Source organism: Mustelus asterias, chromosome 24 (assembly GCF_964213995.1).
Source record: "Mustelus asterias chromosome 24, sMusAst1.hap1.1, whole genome shotgun sequence".
Classification (NCBI taxonomy): Eukaryota; Metazoa; Chordata; class Chondrichthyes; order Carcharhiniformes; family Triakidae; genus Mustelus; species Mustelus asterias.
Window position 1 is genome coordinate 48,013,749 of NC_135824.1, and position 24,404 is coordinate 48,038,152.

General features: G+C 45.7%; 1 protein-coding gene across 2 annotated transcripts in view; it reads right to left on the reverse strand.

Annotated features, from left to right (window-relative positions):
- Window positions 1-4,437: 4,437 nt before the first annotated feature.
- The window catches only part of LOC144511368 (ryanodine receptor 1-like), a 495,584-nt gene continuing 475,617 nt past the window's right edge, over window positions 4,438-24,404 (reverse strand). For both annotated transcript variants that reach the window (XM_078241663.1, XM_078241662.1), the window contains 5 exons: window positions 19,606-19,762; window positions 14,496-14,560; window positions 11,645-11,745; window positions 10,820-10,871; window positions 4,438-6,489 (listed from right to left, as the gene is read on the reverse strand). In XM_078241663.1, the coding sequence (XP_078097789.1) occupies window positions 6,394-6,489; window positions 10,820-10,871; window positions 11,645-11,745; window positions 14,496-14,560; window positions 19,606-19,762 (471 nt within the window). In that variant the 3' untranslated portion in view covers window positions 4,438-6,393. The remainder of the gene's footprint in view (window positions 6,490-10,819; window positions 10,872-11,644; window positions 11,746-14,495; window positions 14,561-19,605; window positions 19,763-24,404) is intronic.

Here is a 24,404-nt window from a genome sequence, read left to right on the forward strand (position 1 = left end):
AATACTGCACTTTGAGCTGATTGCAGTGTCATTGTAAGCCTACTTGTGACACTACCAAATAAACTTAACTTAAATAAACTTAATTGTAAAACTTACATTAGCACTACAGTGAAGTTACTGTGAAAATCCCCAAGTGGCCACACTCTGGTGCCTGTTCGGGTACACTGAAGGAGAATTTAGCATGGCCAATGCACCTAACCAGCACGTCTTTCGGACTGTGGAAGGAAACCGGAGCACCCGGAGGAAACCCATGCAGACACGGGGAGAACGTGCAGACTCCGCACAGACAGTGACCCAAGCTGGGAATTGAATCTGGGTCCCTGGCGCTGTGAAGCAGCAGTGCCACCCGTCCAGGACATTATGGATAATTCCCGTGTTTTTCTTTAAACTAACGGCATGGGATCTTTTGTACTCAACTGAGGGAGCCGAAGCTGTTGGGGGGAGGGGGCTTGGTTTAATGCCTCATCCAAAAGATGACTCACTGCACTGCCCCAGAGGGTCAGCCTAGATTTTGTTCTCAAGTCCCAGGTGTTGGGGGTGGGGGAAATTTAAAACCATAAATTGGATTCGAGGGGCAGAAGTGCTACCCACTCATAGAATCATAGAAACCCTACAGTACAGAAAGAGGCCATTCGGCCCATCGAGTCTGCACCGACCACAATCCCACCCAGGCCCTACTCCCTTATCCCTACACATTTACCCGCTAATCCCTCTAACCTACGCATCTCAGGACACTAAGGGCAATTTTTAGCATAGCCAATCAACCTAACCCGCACATCTTTGGACTGTGGGAGGAAACCGGAGCACCCGGAGGAAACCCACGCAGACACGAGGAGAATGTGCAAACTCCACACAGACAGTGACCCAAGCCGGGAATCGAACCCAGGTCCCTGGAGCTGTGAAGCAGCAGTGCTAACCACTGTGCTACCGTGCCGCCCCTGCACTGCACCGCACTGCACCACAGTTCATCCCTACAGATTGATCAAAGAACCCTTTTGTAGCTAATGCAGCCCAAGACTTTGACTGTGGCACTATTACCCCCACAGATACAAAGAGTTGTGAACGTAGCCCAGTCCACCACACAAACCAGCCTCCCATCCACTGACTCCGTCTACACTTCCCGCTGTCTCAGGAAAGCAGCCAGCATAATCAAGGACCCCACACACCCTGGACATTCTCTCTTCCACCTTCTCCCGTCAGGAAAAAGATACAAAAATCTGAGGTCACGAACCAACCGACTCAAGAACAGCTTCTTCCCAGTTGCCATCCGACTTTTGAATGGACCTGCCTTACATTAAGTTGATCTTTCTCTACACCCTAGCTATCACTGTAATACCACATTCTGCATTCTCTCCTTCCCTTCTCAATGAACGGTATGCTTTGTCTGTATAGCGCACAAGAAACAATACCAGAAACCGATTACACGGTTCGAACAGCCAATGAAATGACTTGTTAACGACGTCATTATGCTTACTTCAGATGACACGTCCCTCACATAACAGCAATAAAATTCGATGCCACTGTGTCTATTTGGAAATAAACAACTTCCCTTATTTAGTCAACACAAGAAGCTTCAGGTCATAGTTTCCAGACCAGAACCCTGAATTTTATGACTTGCATTAATTATAATTGACCAAAAGTCCCAGCATGTTAACCGGGAGTGTCTCGGAGGGAGGTGTTGACCCGTTAGAGAAAATCTCCATTACAAGAGAGGAAGTGTTAGGTTTTTTAGGGAACATTAAAACTGACAAAGCCCCAGGGCCTGATGGCATCTATCCTCGACTGCACAGGGAGACGAGAGATGAAATTGCTGGGCCTCTGACGGAAATCTTTGTCGCTTCTTTGGACACGGGTGAGGTCCCTGAGGATTGGAGGATAGCGAATGTAGTCCCGTTGTTTAAGAAGGGTAGCAGGGATAACCCAGGAAATTATAGGCCGGTGAGCTTGACGTCCGTGGTAGGGAAGTTGTTGGGGAGGATTCTTAGAGACAGGATGTATGTGCATTTAGAATGGAACAATCTCATTAGTGACAGACAACATGGTTTTGTAAGAGGGAGGTCGTGCCTTACAAATTTGGTGGAGTTTTTTTGAGGAAGTGACAAAAACGGTTGATGAAGGAAGGGCCGTGGATGTCGTCTATATGGATTTCAGTAAGGCATTTGAAAAAGTCCCACATGGCAGGTTGGTTAAGAAGGTTAAGGCTCATGGAATACAAGGAGAACTGGCTTGGCCATAGGAGACAGAGGGTAGTGGTCGAAGGGTCTTTTTCCGGCTGGAGGTCTGTGACCAGTGGTGTTCCGCAGGGCTCTGTACTGGGACCTCTGCTATTTGTGATATATATAAATGATTTGGAAGAAGGTGTAACTGGTGTAATCAGCAAGTTTGCGGATGACACGAAGATGGCTGGACTTGCGGATAGCGAAGAGCATTGTCGGGCAATACAGCAGGATATAGATAGGCTGGAAAATTGGGCGGAGAGGTGGCAGATGGAGTTTAATCCGGATAAATGCGAAGTGATGCATTTTGGAAGAAATAATGTAGGGAGGAGTTATACAATAAATGGCAGAGTCATCAGGAGTATAGAAACACAGAGGGACCTAGGTGTGCAAGTCCACAAATCCTTGAAGGTGGCAACACAGGTGGAGAAGGTGATGAAGAAGGCATATGGTATGCTTGCCTTTATAGGACGGGGTATAGAGTATAAAAGCTGGAGTCTGATGATGCAGCTGTATAGAACGCTGGTTAGGCCACATTTGGAGTACTGCGTCCAGTTCTGGTCGCCGCACTACCAGAAGGACGTGGAGGCGTTAGAGAGAGTGCAGAGAAGGTTTACCAGGATGTTGCCTGGTATGGAGGGTCTTAGCTATGAGGAGAGATTGGGTAAACTGGGGTTGTTCTCCCTGGAAAGATGGAGAATGAGGGGAGATCTAATAGAGGTGTACTAGATTATGAAGGGGATAGATAGGGTGAATGGTGGGAAGCTTTTTCCCAGATCAGAAGTGACGTTCACGAGGGGTCACGGGCTCAAGGTGAGAGGGGCGAAGTATAACTCAGATATTAGAGGGATGTTTTTTACACAGAGGGTGGTGGGGGCCTGGAATGTGCTGCCAAGTAGGGTGGTGGAGGCAGGCACGCTGACATCGTTTAAGACTTACCTGGATAGTCACATGAGCAGCCTGGGAATGGAGGGATACAAACGATTGGTCTAGTTGGACCAAGGAGCGGCACAGGCTTGGAGGGCCGAAGGGCCTGTTTCCTGTGCTGTACTGTTCTTTGTTCATGCTTAACTCTCAGCTAGAATAACCATTTTAAAGCCAATAGTGCCATTATTGTTGTTAAATTGTTGTTGTAGTTGTTCTTTCTCCATTTACACCTATATATATATATAGTATATAACTACTAGGAAGTCACAGCTCCCTCCAAATGGCTGTGATACTTCAGTTTTCTGATACATTTGTATAGTAACTATTTTGCTTACACTGCTGCCCTGACTTCAGTGGGGTAGAGAATCAAACAGGGTGCAAACTGGGTGGCCAATTCACTATCAGGATTCAACACCGTGGGAATGGTCCCTCTTAATGGGTGAAAAGCCAGAGGTCAGCTCACGTCCACCAGCCCTGGAAGCCACAGCCTGATCTTCTGATCCTAGGGTAAAGTCGGGGCTCCCACCTCTCTGAGGCAGTGGGTCCTCAGCCTCTGCTCATCATAGAGTCAACAGCTCTTCAGACCCAGCAGCGTCACCAGTGAGGGGTCAATCAGGACAACAGGGGGTGGTTCTTTAAGGCCGTCAACAGGTATAGCAGAACCACCCTTCCTGGTTCCAACACAGCGGACTGTCAGGAACGAAGGACTTGTTTGGTGGCCTCATCAAGTGGTGCAAGCTCCCCTACTGCTGGTTAAATACCAGGAAAGGGACATTAATTGGCCATTAGTTGGCCAATTAAGGGCTTCAATTGGTCCAAGGGTGGATTAGTCACCTGCCTTCTATTATGGCATTGCCCCATGCCACCTCTGCCTCTCCCCACCAGTCCACATCTGGGACGGACATAAAACTCCAGTCACTGGGATATCAGCATTGCCGCCAAGGCCGGCATCTAATCCAACCCATCACTAGCTCCTTTTGAGAAGGTGGGACTGGGCCACCTTCTTGAACTGATGCAACGTGTGAGGAGCAACGGTGTTCCCGTCGGATTCCGACCCATTTAGAAACGAAAGAACAGCGAGATTGTTTCTAAGTCAAGGTGGGGGGGAGATTTGGAGGTGAAATCGGTAATGGCGGTGGGCACCCAGGTCAGTTTCACCCCGGGGCTGGGTGTGCCGTGATGGTGACAGGAATCTATCCAGGACTGAACCGACACAAATTCACAAAAAGGCATTCTGCCCTTGTCTTAACATTCAGAAACTCAGGTAATTATGAGAGACTCCAAGTGCAGAAAATGAGTTTGCAAAGTTTAACCAGTTTATTTAGAAGTGCGTGCCACTGTAACGCTGCTTCGAGCCGCAAATCTGCTTCACAGGGTGTCCCAGTGATTCTGTTTCTCCAAAACTCTCCGTACAATGTTAAACAAAATTGCTTGACATGAAGGTACAGATCAAACTGAACACTCCTTCACCATGAGGCGTATATGCTGCCCTGATTATTACCCACTTGAACTATGAATGACTAGCAAACTATTCTTATTAAGTGGAGATAGGAACTAAGACAGTTTCCCCAGAGTTTAAACTCTTTGTGGATTATAACTAGTGCAGACATTCGAGCAACTCGGATCCAATCACGTCGTCTGATTTGTTGAACTTTGCCACATTTCTGGAGATACAACCTACACTACATTAATTTGTTTTCAGATCCAACTGGCTGAAGAATTGGACCTGAACGCACTGCGGGGAAAGGCCACAGACTGGAGCTTTAGCCTTACTTGCGAAGTGCATTCGTAGCAGCTAGTTTGCACTTGAGTTTTTTTTTCTTCCTATCATGAGCAGTTTTCAGGACGTAAATGCCTCTTCTTTGTAATTTAAAAAAAAAACATTTTCAATTGGATTTGTGTGAACACGTCGTTTGAGGTATGCGTTCGCCTCCTGCCCTACGGAGAAGGACATTCACAAATGTTCAATTCCAAGCAGACACATCGATTGGAGTTGGGGGGTGGGGGGAGAGAAGGAGAAGGATGGACGGACAACCTGCATCACTATCCTCGCAGAAAAGTAAGTTTGATTGAAAATTGCAAACCAAGCTTCCAAGTGCTGTAGCTATCATTCCTTTCCGAAACAATCAGGGAAAAGGGAAGTCCGCAGTCACTGCCGAACGCTGTAGCTACTCTGGCAGCCGGCTCCCCGGCAAACTCGTACACACCACCCATCGCCTCGGATGCACACGGCGGATCTGTCAATAACTTTCATCAAAGAGATCATACGCTTAGAAAAGAAACAACTAGCATTTTGAGTCGATACAACAGCAAATTAAATAAATACTCAATTAAAGATACTTCCACAAAGTGGATTAATTCAATTACAATAATTACTTCAACTTAAAAGTTTTCAGGAGTCCAATGCGATATTTAAACTTAGGGAGCACATTTTTAAAACCTGCATTCTGGTCTTTGCGTGCACGAACCGTTGCTACCAGCTTTGGTATCCGTGTGTTCATTATAAAAATGTGCTCAGGGCATCTTGGGAAAAACATGTCCAGGTTGGAGTATTTGAGTGTGTAAGATATCTGATCATTTCTGGTTTTGTTTTAAACACACTGCCTGTTCTACTTAACATGTCTTTTGATGACCACATGGAACTCCGCACCAAAGGACAGCACGATCAGTTACGTTGCAAGTACAATACAACTGCTTGAATTCAAATGGCTATTTCGGTGACTAGTGCTGAGATAATTGTCAAAAAGTAGGATGCAGTTACTACGGTTCCAAGTATACCATCAAAATTGGCGGAGACGTGGTAGCCCCATACCAGCACAGCAGAAAAGATAAAAAGGCCCTTTGTTCTATATAACTTACAACAGGATAAGGCTAAGGCACTTATTTTCAACCTTTCTCTCTCCCCATTCACAAAAAAGTTAGACAAAATATTTATCCAGGCTTTTCAATGTATACTAAAGTACAAATCTATATCAAGGCTTGTTAACTGGTTTGAGTTTGCAAAAAGCAGCATGTCCAGTTTACAATTGCAATCAAGTCCGGTCCAGGTATTTTGCTTTTTTTCTTAAAAAAAAAACTGTAGATGTAACAAAATCCACTTTAGGTATCTGTTCTTTTTACAAGCGTTTGCCTTTGCAGCAACAAGTGGCAACTCTCATTCCATAAACTTTAGCGAGGAACCAGGTAGAATTCGAAGGTCGTTACAAGTGCAATATGCTGGGAGCTACTTTTATCAGCGATCGTGACTCCGTTAACCCAGCTGATCTTCATATTGCTTGCGGAAGCAGTCTCCGGCGGGGAAGAAATCCCAACATCGTTCCTGGTACATCTTCCAAACATAGGATTCCTGCAACAAATGAAGACAAGACCGGGTTAAGCTTATTTTTTAAGGTTACTCTGGAAACACGTTCAAAAAGTTTTTTTTTAAGAAGTCTATTTATTAGTGTCACAAGTAGGCTTACATTAACACTGCAATGAAACTACTGTGAAAATCCCCGAGTCGCCACACTCCGGTGCCTGTTCGGGTACACCGAGGAAGAATTTAGCATGGCCAATCCACCGAACCAGCACATATTTCGGACTGTGGGAGGAAACCGGAGCACCCGGAGGAAACCCACGCAGACACGGGGAGAACGTGCAGGCTCCACACAGACAGTGACCCAAGCCGGGAATCGAAGCCGGGGCCCTGGCGCTGTGAGGCAGTAGTGCTAACCATTCTGCCACCGTGCCGCCCCTCGTGGGGTGGATAGACTTTCAGTTGACCATTTCCAGTGGATGGGAGGTGGGGGGGACGAGATCTCCAGTCGCAGATGGTTCGCTTTCGTGGTCATGTCTCGGCTCACTCACTTGGAGCGGCTCACCGACTGGAATGGGCAGGAAATCCTGAGGACTCCAGCTGGCGCTGGCAAGCTAAGTAGGAAGTGGGAAAGCAATCCCAGGGGATGGCCAGTGAGGATCAGGAATTGGGGTGGATGTTTATCGGGCCAGGAGCATACACTATCTCGACTTTGCATCAGGGACAACTGATGTCAAAACACCCGGATCTATGGGGGCTAATGCCGTCATCACCTATTTCCAGCTTGGTGCCTGAACAGCCCAATTCATGGGTGCACCAAAATAGTGGAGGCTCAGACTATGGTGAGAGCGGACAGTGACCCAGCCTATCTCAGTTCATCTATCACGATCAGTCCAAAAATCCTCCCCCATCCCATTTTGACTTCCACTTCTTTCTTAAAGGGATTCAGGATTCTCCTCCCCACTCATTTTGTTGGCAATCTACAGGTTGATTCCTTTGCATCTCATAGGTTTAAGGGGCGTGGGGAAAAGTTTAGAGGAGATGTGCGAGGCAAGTGTTTTTTACACAGAGGGTGGTGAATGTCTCGAACGCGCTGCCTGGGATGGTGGTGGGAGCAGGTACGGTAGCGGCATTTAGGGGACATCTAGACAAATACATGAATAGGATGGGAATGGAAGGATACGGACTCCCTAAGTGTATACGGTTTTAGTTTAGGCAGGCATCATGATTGACGCAGACCTGGAGGGCCGAAGAGCCTGTTCCTGTGCTGTACTGTTCTTTGTTCTTTGTCTCAGGAGAATTTCCTGCTATTGGTCTGCAATTTACATTTTCATGTTTGGGAGTATTCCTCATGCTCACTATTTTTAACTAAAATATTTCAGATGTATATTTTACACTTTGTTAATAATCTTCAGAAAACACTCACACCCTCACCTCCCAACATCCGTCTGTGGGCTGAAATATGCAGGTTCCTTCAGGTTTTCCACTTAACTCTGACCTTTGACATTAAGGGGGGGATTTTTAACCCCAGGAATGGATGGGGAGGGTTCAGCAAAACGTAAAAAGTTTGAATACCGTAAGCCCATCTTTCACCTGCCCACTTCTGGTTTTAACAGAAAAGGAGTGAGGGGGGACAGCCAAATAGCTCTCAGGAGGTGGGCTGTCTATTTAAATGTTCTACTAAGTGGGGCGGCCTCGAACTATTCTACAGGTCTAACCCTGGCCAGCCTTGTTTCCCCAGTCTCAAGAAACACGGCAGCTCAAGGAAGGCAAGGATACCTTTGGTGAAAAGGTAAACGTGTTTGCAGCACTGCTTGTGGGCCAGGAGTGCTCTCGGGTTCTCACCCAACTCCCCAGCCCTCAGACGCTTACCCTCCTTCCCTGTGGTTGGACCCCACCTTGGGATCGCACAAAACCACCACATCCCCCCACCCCCTATCATGCCCACAACACTCCCACAAGCAGTGCTGTAACTGCTCCTGCCGTTTGTACTGACTTGATTGGAAGCCTTGCCTGTTAATTATCAAATCATGCAGTGCAGAAGAGGCCCTTTGGCCCATGAGTCCACACATTAGAAATGCCTGAACTCCCATGTGCTGGCTCAATACTTTACACATTCAGTTAATGCAGTAATTGTATATTAAACTACAAAGGCAAAAGAACAGGATTCAGAGGCAAATGTAGCCAAACTATTAGGCTGGCTTTTGGACAGAAATTGTATTTAAAAAGGAAATTGGATACCATGGAGTTAAAACTCTACAGCATATGGGATCCACTCCTCCATTTACCAAACCTGTCCCTGCCGATAGTGGGGCCTAGGGATTAGTCATGTGGCCATCATTTTCTCTCAAGTTGTCTTTGGTAGCAATAATAGGAAGACAGTTTATTACTTGAATGGATGTAAATTGAGATACTCAGCGAGACCTTGGTGTCCTCGTGCATCAATTGCTGAAAGTAAGTGTGCAGGTAGGTACAGCAGGCAGTAACGGAGGCAAATGGCATCTTGGCCTTCATAGAGAGAGGGTTTGAGTATAGGGATAGGGATGTTTTGCTGCAATTGTATAGGGCGTTGGTGAGGCCACACCTGGAGTACTGTGTGAAGTTTTGGTGTCCTTATCTGAGGAAGGATATCCTTGCTATAGAGGGAGTACAGCAAAGGTTTACCAGGCTGATTCCTGGGATGGCAGGTCTGAGGAGAGACTAAGTCGGTTAGGATTATATTTACTGGAGTTTAGAAGAGTGAAAGAGGATCACATAGAAACTTATAAAATTCTAACAGGATTAGACAGGGTAGATTCAGAATGTTCCCAGCGATGGGGGAGTCCAGAACTAGGGGTCATAGTTTGAGGGTGAGGGGTAAACCTTTTAGAACTGAGGCGAGGAGAAATTTCTTTACCCAGAGGGTGTTGAATGTGTGGAATTCACTACCACAGAATGCAGTTGAGATCAAAATGTCATCATATTTCTAGAAGAAATTAGTTAGCTCTTGGGGCTAAAGGGATCAAGGGATAGGGGGGAGAAGGAGGGGAAATCAGGATATTGAATTTGATGATCAGCCATGATCAAAATGAATGGCGGAACAGGCTTGAAGGGCCGAATGGCCTACTCATGCTTCTAGTTTCTATGTCTTTATTGCATGCGGCCTGTTTGTTGCACTGCCTGTTCCCTTTAAAATTCCTGTCTGGTGGTGTACTCATGTATCTTAAAAAGGACCAGTGGTTGCGTGGCTGCATGGTGTGGAATATTCCGGATTGCTGCGTGGCCAGACACCTGTGCAATGTCGAGGGAACACTGCTTGTGGTTCTCCTGGGGCGGCACGGTAGCACAGTGGTTAGCACTGCTGCTTCACAGCTCCAGGGACCTGGGTTCGATTCCCGGCTTGGGTCACTGTCTGTGTGGAGTTTGCACATTCTTCCTGTGTCTGCGTGGGTTTCCTCCGGGTGCTCCGGTTTCCTCCCACAGTCTGAAAGGTGTGCGGGTTAGGTTGATTGGCCATGCTAAAATTGCCCCTTAGTGTCCTGAGATGCGTAGGTTAGAGGGATTAGTGGGTAAATGTGTAGGGATAAGGGGGTAGGGCCTGGGTGGGATTGTGGTCGGTGCAGACTCGATAGGCCAGATGGCCTCTTTCTGCACTGTAGGGTTTCTATGATTCCTCTGGGCCACTTCCAATGTTTGACTGCCTTCATTTTGTTTCGATGGAAAAAAACTAGACACAGGATTGAAGACAAAAATCGACAAAAGCACTAATAGTTTGGCTATATTAGCCTCTGAATCCTATTCTTTTGCCTTTGTAGTTTAACATACAAATACTGCATTAACTGAATGTGTAAAGTATTGAGTCGACTAAGGCTGGTAGCTTTCTTTTGGTTTTCCTAGCTACCTCAACAAGGTTTATGGAAAACATGTGGCTCAACCTTCTCTTTCTGCTGTTCTTTTCTGAGTATCTTCACCATCTTTCTGTCTATTCCATCCAACACTCTAGGTACTGATTCCCGTGGCAGGCGGGACGGTAAAATTCCGGCTTCTTTAGTTCCATCTGTTGAAACTGTGGAGGATTCGGGGGAAGTACCCTCTTAATTTATAATCGTGAACCAGCCCATGGATTCTGTTTCCTATTGAGGCTATTTCCTTGTAATCGATCCAGTCTTTCATCTACATGACTGACTTAGAAAAGGTTTCCATGTCAAATTTATGTAATTCCAAACGGTTTTGGTAATTTTGACAGCATGTTCAAGTATTAATCTTTTTTATTCTGATAGTTGTACCATGAGTAAATATTTGGATATTGGCCAGGATACCTTTAGCAGGTTAACGAACCACTTTCAAAACATGCTCCTGCTGTAAATACTTTGCGTAGGCAAGGTGGGGAAACACAACATACCTGACCCGTGTGCTCAGTTTCATCTTTATTAATCAAATACATCAGGAAGAACCTGAAACAGAGAGATTATAAATACAGCAAGTTAAGAAGAGACGAATCAGGTTACACCGTAAGCTCGTACCAGCTGCACAGCTGAGGGGAAAACTGTACCATTTGGAACAGCAGCTACTGGAAGCTGTTACCTGGAGGTCAGTCCCTAGAGTACACACTTACATAAAATCATAGAATTCCTACAGTGCAGAAGAGGCCATTCGGCCCATCGAGCCTGCATCAACACTCTGACAGAGTGTCTTACCCAGACCTCTGCCCTATCCCCCTAACCCCGTGCATTTACCATGGATAATCCATCTAACCTACATATCTTTGGACACTAAGATTCTAACTAAGATCCTTTACTGTTATGCTATTTGTACATGCTATTTTGTAATTTATATCCCTGATTTTAAGACAGATTGCATTAAAACAACGGGCAGGATTCTCCGCCCGTTCACACCAGTGGGATGCTCCCATCCTGCTGCAGTGAATGGAGATTTGGCTGAGTGCCAAATTCTCTGTCCTCTCCGGCAGTCATGATGTGGAGATGCCGGCGTTGGACTGGGGTAAACACAGTAAGAGTTTTAACAACACCAGGTTAAAGTCTAACCGGTTTATTTGGTAACAAATGCCATTTGCTACCAAATAAACCTGTTGGACTTTAACCTGGTGTTGTTAAAACTCTTACTCTCCGGCAGTGGCAGTGGGACGTGAACAGTCGGGAGAATTCCGGCCAATCTTTAATATTATGGCGCACGCAGACCCGAGGTATTTGCTAAGCCCTTTTCTTACATGTAATTTGCTAAGTTGTGTTCCTCCAAAGTGTGCGTTTCAAACCCGTGCGGCGTTGTGTCGAAGTAGTCACTGCCAATTCCACAAATGAAGCATTTGGTCTGTTGGATCAGAGACGGGGAAGTGATTATCAAAGCAAAGGGAAAACACGAGATGTAAATCGCTATCTCACACAACAATCTCACACAGAGTACTTAGACATTAATAGAATTCTTTTTGAAGGTTGGGGTTTAAAGGCAAACCGATGATGAGGGAATCGGCACAGACACAGGCAATAGAGGGATCATTTCGCAAGGCTCCCCTGTTGGTGCAACAGGAAAACCGGGGATTTACATGGTAAGCTTAATACCATAGCCCCAATTCAGGCTTCTGACTAGCCTGGCTTTACACTAGCAGAATTATCTCTACACTGCAGTAATGCCCACAGTAAAGGAATCAGAAATAGCAACAGCTAATTATGGATATTAAGTAAAAGAAAGGGGATTTTTGTCGAACACAGAAAGAGGTGATATATTTTGAAGAAAATCATTCAACGCAGCGAAGACTTGTCCTTTCCGTGAATGATACATTAATTATATCGTTAGGATACACGGATGAAGGGCATTATTTAATTGTGTACTCCGAGTATATATAAATAGAGGATAGCTGGGACACTGGGTTGTGTAGGAAAAGAGTTGTGAGACTGTAAACAAAGTCAATACACTCTTCCTCTACAATGAAAAGCTGTGTCTTAGTCTCTGCTTCACCGACCAGCTTGGATCCAGTTAACACTTTCTTGGCAGGAATTAAGAGAAGTTTGTTACACCAGGACTCCACCCCCCCCCCATGAGTAAAGCCACAGCACGCGCTGAGGCTTCATCAGAGTGAGGACAGTAGGTTCCGGCCTGGAACATTTAAAACAGCCAGGAAGTGACATCATTAACAGGTTCTGTGCTGTTTCCAGCAAGATGAACACTGACCATTAAACTGGCTAGCAGTATGGGACTACACCTTCAGATGCCTCAGGTGGGTCAATTTAGTAGTTCTTTTGGTGCAGAAATATTGCCTTTTCTAGAGGCTCCTTTTGCTGACTTCATGCTTTGTAGGCTTACGGCACCTTACAATTCCCTTATTTACACTGCGGAGATCCTCCTACCATATAAAGAATAAAGGACAGTACAGGACAGGAACAGGCCCTCCAGCCCACCAAGCCTGTGCTGACACATGACCCCTTTCATGTATCTGTCAAGATGCTCCTTAAACTTTGCTATTGTATCTGATTCCACCACCAACTCGGGCAGTGCATTCCAGGCACTTAACCCCCTCTGTGCAAAAAACTTGCCTCGCACATCTCCTTTAAACTTTCCCCCTTTTACCTTAAACCTATGTCCCCTCGTCATTGTCATTTCTACCCTGGGAAAAAGATTCCGACTATCCATTCTATCCATGCCTGTCATAATCTTGTAGACTTCTAGCAGGTCGCCCCTCAGCCTCCCAACGTTCCAATGAGAACAAACCAAGTTTGTCCAATCTCTCTTCATAGCTAATGTCCTCCAAAACAGGCAACATCCTGGTAAATCTTTTCTGTACCCTCTCCAAAGCCTCAACATCTTTCTGGTAGTGTGGCGACCAGAACTATACACAATATTCCAAATGTGGCCTAATCAAAGTTCTATACAGCTGCAACATGACTTGCCATACATAAGCTCAGCTGTACTATCTTTCCAAGATGTGGAGATGCCGGCGTTGGACTGGGGTAAGCACAGTAAGAAGTCTCACAACACCAGGTTAAAGTCCAACAGGTTTATTTGGTAGCAAATACCATAAGCTTTCGGAGCAATGCTCCTTTGTCAGATGGAGTGGTCTCTGTTCTCAAACAGGGCACAGACACTGTGCCCTGTTTGAGAACAGAGACCACTCCATCTGACAAAGGAGCATTGCTCCGAAAGCTTATGGTATTTGCTACCAAATAAACCTGTTGGACTTTAACCTGGTGTTGTGAGACTTCTTACTATCTTTCCAAAGCAGGAGATCAATATGAGTCAGAAATGAAATGCTTACATTTACTTCTTATAGTCAGATTTATAAAACAATTTATAAATTTACAGATTTATAAAGAAATTTTCACTCAATAAAAACGTTTCACTTCCTGTTTTTTTTTTGCTTTTCTGAATTAGCACTCCGTTGTGTGACAGGCGCTCTCTCCTGGGCTTTCTCATTACTGGGGAATCATTTTCAAGTTAGCATAAAACTAGTGTTACAACCTGGGCACCATGAAAGGAAAAACACCGTTCCATTACCGGACCTGCAGCGCTGGGCTTTACACATTTGTCATTATTGCTGAAGGGGAGGGACATGTTGTTGAAGCTTTTCACCTTTTACTCATCAGAACAAAGGCAGGATGAAAAAGCTTAGGCAATGCGTCTATCTTCTCAGCAATATTAAAGTTCTGTACTACCAAGCGACCATCTGTCACGTTCTCTGTTCTTCAATAGAAGTCTTTTCTTTTCTGACGGAAACAAAATCTCTTCTCCCGATACACACCCTCCTAACTACTTTGCAAAAGAGAAAAGTTTGAGAGCCCGCCCCTTCCATAAAACTCCATCACTCAAACAATAAACTTTGGTTTTTGGGCCACCAGTCTACTTCGCATAAAGGCAAAACACTGCAGATGCTGGAATCTGAAACAAAAACCGGAAAATGCTGGAAAAGGTCAGCAGGTCTGGCAGCATCTAGAGCCAACATTTCGAGCTGACCCTTCGTCAGAGCTCATATCTATTTCAGCCAACTAATCTCTGCCTACTCCTCTAAGGTATCATGGCTCATTTAGTACATGGATGTTTAGACAGTAGCTACTTTATCTAATTCCTACCTCCATGTCCTCTTTCACTTGCTCCTGCTGATCTCTCAATTCACCAAAGGCATCAATAATCAAACCTGAAGGAGAGAACAATGTGCCATTACTCCTTCACACACACCAAGTTCTGTTTAGCAGTCACAGAAACATTTTACCGAAAAAAACTATTCGTCTGCTTTGGAAGCAATCAAGAGAAAAACAAAAGCAAAACAGCTTGGCATTCATAATCTGCATAACTGCCCTTGTGAAGGTGGTGGTGAGCTGCTTCCTTGAACTGCTGCAATCCATGTGGCGTAGGTACACCCAGCAGGCTGTTAGGGAGGGAGTTCCAGGATTTTGACCCAGTGGTGGTGAAAGAACAGCAATGTATTTCCAAGTCAGGATGGGGAGTGACTTGGAAAGGAACTTCCCAGATGGTGGTGCTCCCCTGTGTCTACTGCCCTTGTCCTTCTAGGTGGTAGCGGTTGTGGGTGTGGAAGGTGCTGTCTCAGAAGCCTTGGTGAGTTCCTGCAGTACATCTTGTAGATAGTACACACTGCTGCCATTGTGCGTCGGTGGTGGAAGGAGTGAATGTTTGTGGATGGGGTATATATTGAAGTAGGAACCAAACTGGTGTTCGTACCCTTCCCTCCCATCAAGGTGCTGCACTCCCAATCTCAGTTGTGCTGCCGTGGTGAGGTATTGCTTGTCTACTGGATGTTTTCCCATTAGCAGGCCATGAAGATAAAATGGAGCATCAACCCAGGCTGGGCTCACACACCTGTCAGTCAGCCAGTGTGGACTCATACTTGGAGCCTTGGAGTAATTTAGTGAGCTGATGGACTGGTACAGGGAAGCCAGCGAAAAATCAATGAGAATTGCCTGGAAGTTTGGTGGAGAACCTCCTGCTATTCAGCTGAATGTTTTGGGGAAACGGTATGAAAAGGCCATTTACAATTCCAGCTGCATATATGCCGCAATTACAAGTGGCAGAACTCTGGAAATTCTGCCCCAATACAAAAATCTTTTCTGTGCCTGGCCCGAATAAAACGCTGTCCTTCAGGCAAGATATTAAACTGACTTGCTGTCAGATGTTAAAGATTATTGTTGAGAAAAGAGACATGCTGTCGAAAATTTTCATCTTGTACTCATCAGGACAGAGACAAGACTGCCAAATTTCAAAAGTTCCCCGGTACATTCTCCATGGCAGTGCCTTGAACAGAGTTAACTTATCAACCAATCAGCACCCTTTCCTCATGCAGTATGTATTGTTGCTCCCTTTGAAATTTGTCATTCTTGTCTCTGTCCTGATGAGAACAAGCTGAAAAGCTTCAACAGCAAGTCTCTTTTTTAACAATATGTAAGTTCTGTATTTCTAGGTGGCTATTTGTTATTTGAAAGAACAGCTCCGGGAAAATATTTTCCCTTCTACCCAAAACCATACCTTTTGATCATCTGATTTTTTACTCTGAGACATTATTGGAACGGAAGTTTATTTGCCTACGTAGCGGCACTCGCACATTTAAATATTATGTGAAGTTTTAATGTGTTTTGATGACGTGATGTTACTAGACAAATAGATTCTGTGACTAGCCTTTTGCAAGTAGTCAGAGGTATACAAAATAGTTAAAAAGTGTGGAAAAGATAAATTCAGAATATTAATTTAAAGAAAATACTGTTTTGAAAGTTTATTTATTAGTGTCACAAGTAAGCTTACATTAACACTGCAATGAAGTTACTGTGAAAATTCCCTAGTCACCACACTCCAGCGCCTGTTTGGGTACACTGAGGGAGAATTTAGCACGGCCAATGCACCTAACCAGCACATCTTTCGGACTGTGGGAGGAAACCGGAGCACCCGGAGGAAACCCATGCAGGCACAGAGAGAATGTGCAGACTCCACACAGACAGTGACCCAAGCTGGGAATTGAACCCGGGTCCCTGGCGCTGTGAGGCAGCAGCTTTAACCACCGTTGATTTGATTTGATTTATTACTGTCACATGTATTAGCATAGTGAAAAGTATTGTTTCTTACGCGCTATACAGATATCTGACCTATTATCTCTTTTAAAGTTTATTTATTAGTGTCACAAGTAGCTTACATTAACACTGCAATGAACTTACTGTGTGAGCCTAGGACAAGGGGATAGAGAATCAAACTAGTGACAGTGAGTAATTCTTCTTCATTCTACACAATGAATGACCAGCACATGACACAGACTCTCAGATATACTGGGTGAAACCCTGGAAGATATATGAAACAACTAGCTGTTACAAAGGAGGTACTGCCGTGTGTATCTTCCTGGGTGAATTAAAATGAGCAAAATGACCTTCCTCATTGATAATGATCTGATCTTGGTCTCCAAGTGGAGCAGTGAAAAACACGTATCGTGATTCAAGAATTTACTAGCCCCCAGGAGGGGAGATCAGTGTCTTTACATCAGATATTTCCTTCGGTTTCGTTTTAAATACAGATATTCCAAAAATTTAAACAATGTTGAGCAACGTTAGGGAGATGCCTTGGTGACAGCGTGAATGTGTGGCCGGAAACACATCTCAGGGTCAACGTGACAAAGGTTTAATCAGTTACCAGTGGGTGCGACGAAATGGAACTGGAATTTGGAGCAGAGACTGAAAACAATGGCTCAGTTTTCCCAATATTTAACTGGAGGAAATTTCTTCCAGTTCTCGACGTTGGATTAGGAGTCTGATAGTTTAGCAACAGTGCTGAAGTCAAGAGAGGTGGTGGATGCCGTAAGCATACAGGTGAAACTTAACACAGTGATTTTAGATGATGTTACTAAGGAATGGGAAATAGAAGGGAGGGTGCGGCAATGATAGATCCTTGAAGGGCACCAGAGGTAACCATGTAGAAGGAAGAGAAACCACTGCAGCTGATACTCTGGCCATGATTACACAGGCAAGAATGGAACCTGTTCAGGGCAGTCCCACCCAACTGGATGACAGTGGAGAGGTATTGGAGGCAGATGGTGCAGTCAATCAGATTAAAGGCTGTGGACACCCGGAGAAGGATGAAGAGGGGTAAGTTTACATTTGTCACAGTCAGATAGAGTGCTGTGGTAGGTGAGGAAACCTGATTGGAAGGGTTCCAACACAGAGTTCCTGTAAAGAGGCGGCATGGTGGCACAGTGGTTAGCACTGCTGCCTCACAGCATCAGGGACTCGGGTTCGATTCCCAGCTTGGGTCACCGTCTGTGTGGAGTCTGCATGTTCTCCCCGTGTCTGCGTGGGTTTCCTCCGGGTGCTCCAGTTTCCTCCCACATTCTGAAAGACGTGCTGGTTAGGTGCATTGGCCCGAACAGGTGCCGGAATGTGGCGACTAGGGGAATTTCACAGCAACTTCATTGCAGTGTTAATGTATGCCTTATTTGTGACTAATAAATAAACTTTAAAACAGGCAAGGATTTAGGAGTTGACAATTGGAGATAGGATGCAGTTTGCAAGGACAACAGGGTTAAAAGATTTTTTTAGGAGAGGGGTGATGACGGCAAATTGAAAGAGGGACAATACCTGAGCAGACAGAACCATACACAACACTGACTAACCTGGGAATCAGGAGGCGATGTTTAGTGAGGTGGGGTGAGGGAGCTATAGATGGGTCTCGTAAATAAATTGAGTTCAGAGAAGGTGAGGGAAGGCCGAGATAGAAATAGAGAAGGATGTGTATCATATCCTGGGCAGGGAGGGAGGATGGCCTGGTGAGCGAGAGGAAGAGAGGGAATTGGCAGAGGCAGCTCATTGTATAGTTTCAACTTTAGTGACAAAGAAGTCCATAGGATCTTCACGCATATTTGGCGGTGAGGGTGGAAGAGACAGGGTAGAAGGGTTTTAAAATGGTGGCCGAAGGGCCGACCACAACAATGGCTACAGCAACTACAATAACAACGGCGATATTAGCTGTGAGGGCAATTGTGACAACGAGAGTCAAGCATGTTGGGAACTTTGGTCAAGTTATAATTAAACACAGATGCAGGTTAGAAGGCTGCGGTGAGTCGTGATCTGTCTGTGAGCTGTGACCTGACACTTCCCTTGTTGGCCAAATAAGGATAGCTGTTTGGGCTGTGCCAGACATATCAGAGCCATTGTTACCATAAATGGTGAGGCTATGCAACTTACTTGCAGCTTGGTATAAACATTATGGAGTTGTTTATGAGTAACTCCATTGGGCACGGTCGAACATTGTGATTGGTTTCCAATGATATCATTGGCTGAGTGCCAAGAGAACTTTCTGGAAGATTGGGGAAGTTTGGGGATAAAGAGCTGTGTTTCAGCTCCAGTGTTTCTCCAGTGATAACCTGAGATCCACCATCACGAAGTGTGCCTTGGAGGAACATCTTCAGAGAAAAGAAAAGAATCACGAGGGGAGATCAGCCTGGCCAGTTAGCTCAAGAAACCAGGTAGTATTCACTTTCAGTTAAAAAGTTTGGAGTTAGAGAGTTAAAGTGAAATGAGTTTTTACAACTGTTGTAAGGATGAGTTTTATTACCTAAAATGTTAAATAAACAAAAGTTAAGTCCTATTCCTTTGATTTGTTATACTACAGTGGCATGGTGGTTAACAGTGCTGCCTCACAGCGCCAGGGACCCGGGTTCGATTCCCGGCTTGGGTCACTGTCTGTGCGGAGTCTGCACGTTCTCCCCATGTCTGCGTGGGCTTCCTCGCGTGCTCCAGTTTCCTCTAACAGTCCGAAAGGCGTGTTGGTTAGGTGGATTGGCCATGCTAAATTCTCCCTCAGGGTCCCCGAACAGGCGCCGGAGTGTGGCGACTCGGGGATTTTCACAGTAACTTCATTGTAGTGTTAATGTAAGTCTACTTGTGGCTAATAAATAAAATAAGTACCTGGAAAGAAGTTTAAGTTTACAGTCGGATAACAGAAGATATTTTACAGCAGAGAAGAGAAACTAAGGATTATATTTGTATTCCAGGATGGTCATGTCATCCAGTGCGCACAGAGGAAGAAAGGAAGGCAGGAGGGATGAAGGACTGATTGAAGCTAGGATTGAAACTTTGATATCATTGTTGGACATCCCATCCCTAGACCTGCTGGATAACGTCAGATTTACTGCTTATTTAATTGACTACATTTTCCCAATAATTAGTGCCAGCAGTAAGCCTCGAGTCATACCTTGGATGATGGCCAGGAGGATAACAATGACAAAGAAGAAGAAGGTAATGTCAAAGACAACACGGTAGAGCTCATATTCATCGCCAGCTGGGTCTTCAATCTCATCACCAATACCACCACCAGCTCGTACACCCACATACATGTGGAAAAGGTAACACTACATTTGGTGGAGAGACAGATGGTGGTTAGAACATCAACAGAATCCTCCAAACTTCTAAACGCGCGCACACACTCACACAAACACATACAGACGCGCGCACACACACACATGCACACGTGCGTGCACACACACGCGCGCGCACAATTAGTTTCACTGAGATGCAAGTTTGACAAGTGAAATTTCAGATCATCTCATTTTGTGTTCGGATCTGCAGGAATGAGAAATCTGTGTCACTATCACTGAAATGTCATCCGTGTGTCACACCTGACAATTCTGTCATTACCTGTCAGGCCTCCCAATTAAATAATAGTGACAACACAAGTCCCAAAAATAATGTGTACTCAAGCGGTTCTGCTTCCACTGTTCTCACTGGAAGAAGAACTCGGACGTTCTGTTTCCAAGCAAATCACCCAAAAATAAAATAATCCACTATCAAAACCAAAAATGAAATTGATAATACCTTAATGTGGGCATTACTTAGAAAGAAAAATCTGACCAATATATACTTCTAGATACGGATTACATTCTGAAATGGTCTGATTGCATTCCACTATTCTATGATCACCGCAAGTGGAAATGGTCAAGAACTTCAAATTTCTAGGTGCCCAGATCACCAGCAACCTGTCCTGATCCCCCCAAGCCGATGCTATAGTTAAGAAAGCCCACTAATGCCTCTACTTTCTCAGAAGACTAAGGAAATTTGGCATGTCAGCTACGACTCTCACCAACCTTTACAGATGCACCATAGAAAGCAGCCTTTCTGGATGTATTCCGGCTTGGTATGGCTCCTGCTCTGAACAAGACCGCAAGGAACTACAAAGGGTTGTGAACGTAGTCCAGTCCATCACGCAAACCAGCCTCCCAGCCATTGATTCCGTCTACATTCCCCGCTGTCTCCGTAAAGCAGCCAGCATAATCAAGGACCCCACACACCCGGACATACTCTGTCCACCTTCTTCCGTCGGGAAAAAGATACAGAAGTTTGAGATCACATACCAACCGACTCAAGAACAGCTTCTTCCCTGCTGCCATCAGGCTTTTGAATGGACCTACCTTATATTAAGCTGACCTTCTCTACACCCTCGCAATGACTGTAACACTACACTCTGTCCTTTCCTTCTCTATGAACGGTATGCTCTGTCTGTATAGCGCGCAAGAAACAATACTTTTCACTGTATCCCAATACATGTGACACTAATAAATCAAATCAATTCAGATCTACATCTACATTATACTGAATAATCTACTGGCAGGGCCCAACTCGTGCGTCCTGTGACCTAAGTTGTAAAGTCATCTGGCCTGGTTTTTGCAGGTGGTGGCTAATCATCCAGGACTTATTTGTCCAGCAGATCAGATTATATGCAACAAAATGGCGCCTTGACTTTATAGAAATGCTGTATAGTTAGTACATAATTCATACAAACAAGTGTACTGGTGCCAACTTTGACACGGGCGGCTCGGTGGCGCCGTGGTTAGCATTACTGCCTCACAGCGCCAGGGACCTGGGTTCGATTCCTGGCTTGGGTCACCGTCTGTGCGGAGTCGGCACGTTCTCCCCATGTCTGCATGGGTTTCCTCTGGGTGCTCCGGTTTCCTCCCACAGTCCGAATGATGTGCTGGTTAGGTGCATTGGCCATGTTAAATTCTCCCTCAGTGTACCCGAACAGGTGCCGGAGTGTGGCGACTAGGGGATTTTCACAGGAACTTCACTGCAGTGTTAATGTAAGCCTACTTGTGACACTAATAATAAGTAAACAAATAAACAATTTTCCACCTCTTGACTGATGGCTCACATGCCTGGTGCAGTTCTCCACAGCCATTCCTGAGTAGGTGTGCCAGGAGACACAGATATGGTTGTTTGCATTTGGTGGGTGTAGCTGGTGAGAGTACACTGATTCTTCATTGCCCTGGCATGCCATCTTTCCTTCCCTTGGTCCACCTTTTCGTGCAATACCATTGTGCGGGGAAGGCTAGTCCAGGCGGCAGCCCCCCCCCCCCCCCCCCCCCCCCAATCTCAGAGTGCCCTAATTTCTAGCCCCCAGCCCCTCCCCCAGTGATGATCCCCACCCCTCCCCCCCACCACAGTGCAGACCCCCGGGAAGCAGGCCACACCCTCCCCCCACGTCCCGATCGCTGGCCTCCCTCCTGCCCCCATCAATCCCCATGCAGAGTGGCAGTGGGACCTCCCACCCCCACTGATTGCACCTATGCACGGTCCCCACCAGGCCTCCCATAGGCACTGCCCCACACCCAATGGGCAGTGTCAAGGTGCCCGCTGGGCATGGGTACTTTGCCCCCCGGGCAGAGCCAAGGGGCACAGGCTGGCACTGCCAAGGTGCCCATGCCCAAGGGGCACCACTCCGCCCACCGTACCACCCCCTGGGGGACCCTGATTGCGCCCCCCCTTCACTCCACGGGGTCGTCCCGATAGTTCCCTGAAAATGGGGACCTACTGTGAACTCCACTGGAGTGAAATACTTTGGAGGGGTGGGAGAGGCTAGCCGGCCCGGAGAATTCAGTCCCGGGCCCACTAGTTAAATTGAAAACAGATTAAATTATATTAAAATCACTTATCTGGTCTTCTCGACGGTTTCCAGCGCAGGTCTAACAGCGCCAGAAATCCGGTGCTGGGAGATGCGCTGGTGGCTGGATCACATGCGTGAATCCCCCGCATGCCCGGCCACAAGTTTCTCCCACCCCGCTGCGCTGGAAAATTAGCGCGGCGGGTTGGGAGAATCGCCCCCATAGAGTTTGGTTTTCAAGTGAATTGGAGGTAGTGTACATTGGTTAAGTATGCTGGTGTGTGTTTACAATGCTTGAAATTTTGACCCTGTTGATAGGCTTTTGGAAGCAAGAAAGCTCTGAGGTTGCTCTGTAATTCCTGAGGGTGGAGCTGTGCTCTAAAAAGAAAAATAGGTGGGTTTTGTTCAAAAGAAAATAACTGCAGGAGAAACTGCATGGATTTTACAGACATCCAGTCTATTGCGTTTAATCGGAGAACTGGGTTGGATAAAGTGTCCAAAAGCGTCCAGAGGGGCAATTTTTTCACACAGAGGGTGGTGAGTGCCTGGAACAAGCTGCCAGAGGCAGTAGTAGAGGCGGGTACAATTTTGTATTTTAAAAATCGTTTAGACAGTTAAATGGGTAAGATGGCTATAGAGGGATATGGGCCAAATGCAGGCAATTGGGATTAGCATAGGGGTTTAAAGAAAAGGGCGGCATGGACAGGTTGGGCTGAAGGGCCTGTTTCTATGCTGTAAACCTCTATAAGTAGCTGGGTAAAGACAGAAGTCCAGCTTTGGAATAGACGCCCAAGGGAGTGTTTACCTGTTCCTGGTGGGTCATAGTGTGCGACTGCCAACGACTCCTAGCCTTGGACTAGAATGTCATAATGGCAGGGATATAGCATAGACCTGAGCTGTAACCTGTGCAGCCAATCCAGAGGGAAAAAAATCAATTGTCTCCAGAATATGAGTATGTATTAAAGCCTATCAGAGAGAAAGTCACAGTAAAAAGACTAAGCTGGGCTAAGTCAGTTGGATTGAGTTTAAGGTTGAAGTTCATATTGTTTAAAATAATTATGTTATTTGCTCAGTCTATTTATTTAGTCATTATTGTGTGTGTTTGTGTTGTTTATGTTTAGATCATAGAATCCCTGCAGTGCAGATGGAGGCCATTCGGCCCATCAAGTCTGCACTAACTCTCTGAGAGCATCCCGCCCTATCTCTGTAAACCCACGTATTTATCCCACTAATCCCCCTAACCTACACATCTTTGGACACTAAGTGACAATTTTTAGCATGGCCAATTTACCTAACCTCCACATCTTTGAACACTAAGGGGCAATTTGACATGGCTAATCCACCTACCCTGCACATCTTTGGACTGTGTGAGGAAACTGGAGCCCGGAAGAAACCCACATAGACACGGGGAGAATGTGCAAACTCCACACAGACAGTGACCCAAAGCTGGAATTGAACCCAGTCCCTGGCGCTGTGAGGCAGCAGTGCTAATCCACTATGCCTATCACTGTGCTGCCCCTTTGTATAGTAAAGATATTTTTGCTGTTTCAATTTAATCTTGGAGCCCTGCCACTTGTTTCCTTCCCCTTGGTTCTTCCACACATTATATTCTTTAATTGATTATGGTCTAAAAAGCCAGGTCCCAACAAATTTCCAGCTTGAGCAGTATTCTTATTTTCTGGGATCATAAGGGGCCTTTAAATGAGCGTAGTTTTAATTACAAAAGCAGAATCCTGCAAATGCTGGAAATGTGAAGTACAAACATAAAATGTTGGAAATTCTCAGCAGGTCTGGCAGCATCTGTGGAGAGGGAAACAGAGTTAGTGGGTGGAATTCTCCAGCCCTTCCCGCTGGTGGGATCTTCTGGTCCCATGCTGAAGTCAACCCATGCCACGGGTTCCCCAACGCTAATAGAATTCCACCCAATGTTTCAATGTTTCAAGTCGATGATTTTTCACCAAGGCTGGAACGCGTTTGAAACGTAATAGATTTTAAGCAAGTGAAAGGGGGCGACAGGGGAAAATGGAAGGTCTGTCACAAGGTAGAGGGTCACGAGAGATTAGATAACAAAAGGTTCTCTGGCATTACAGTATATTTGTCAAGACTGCAAGAAAAAA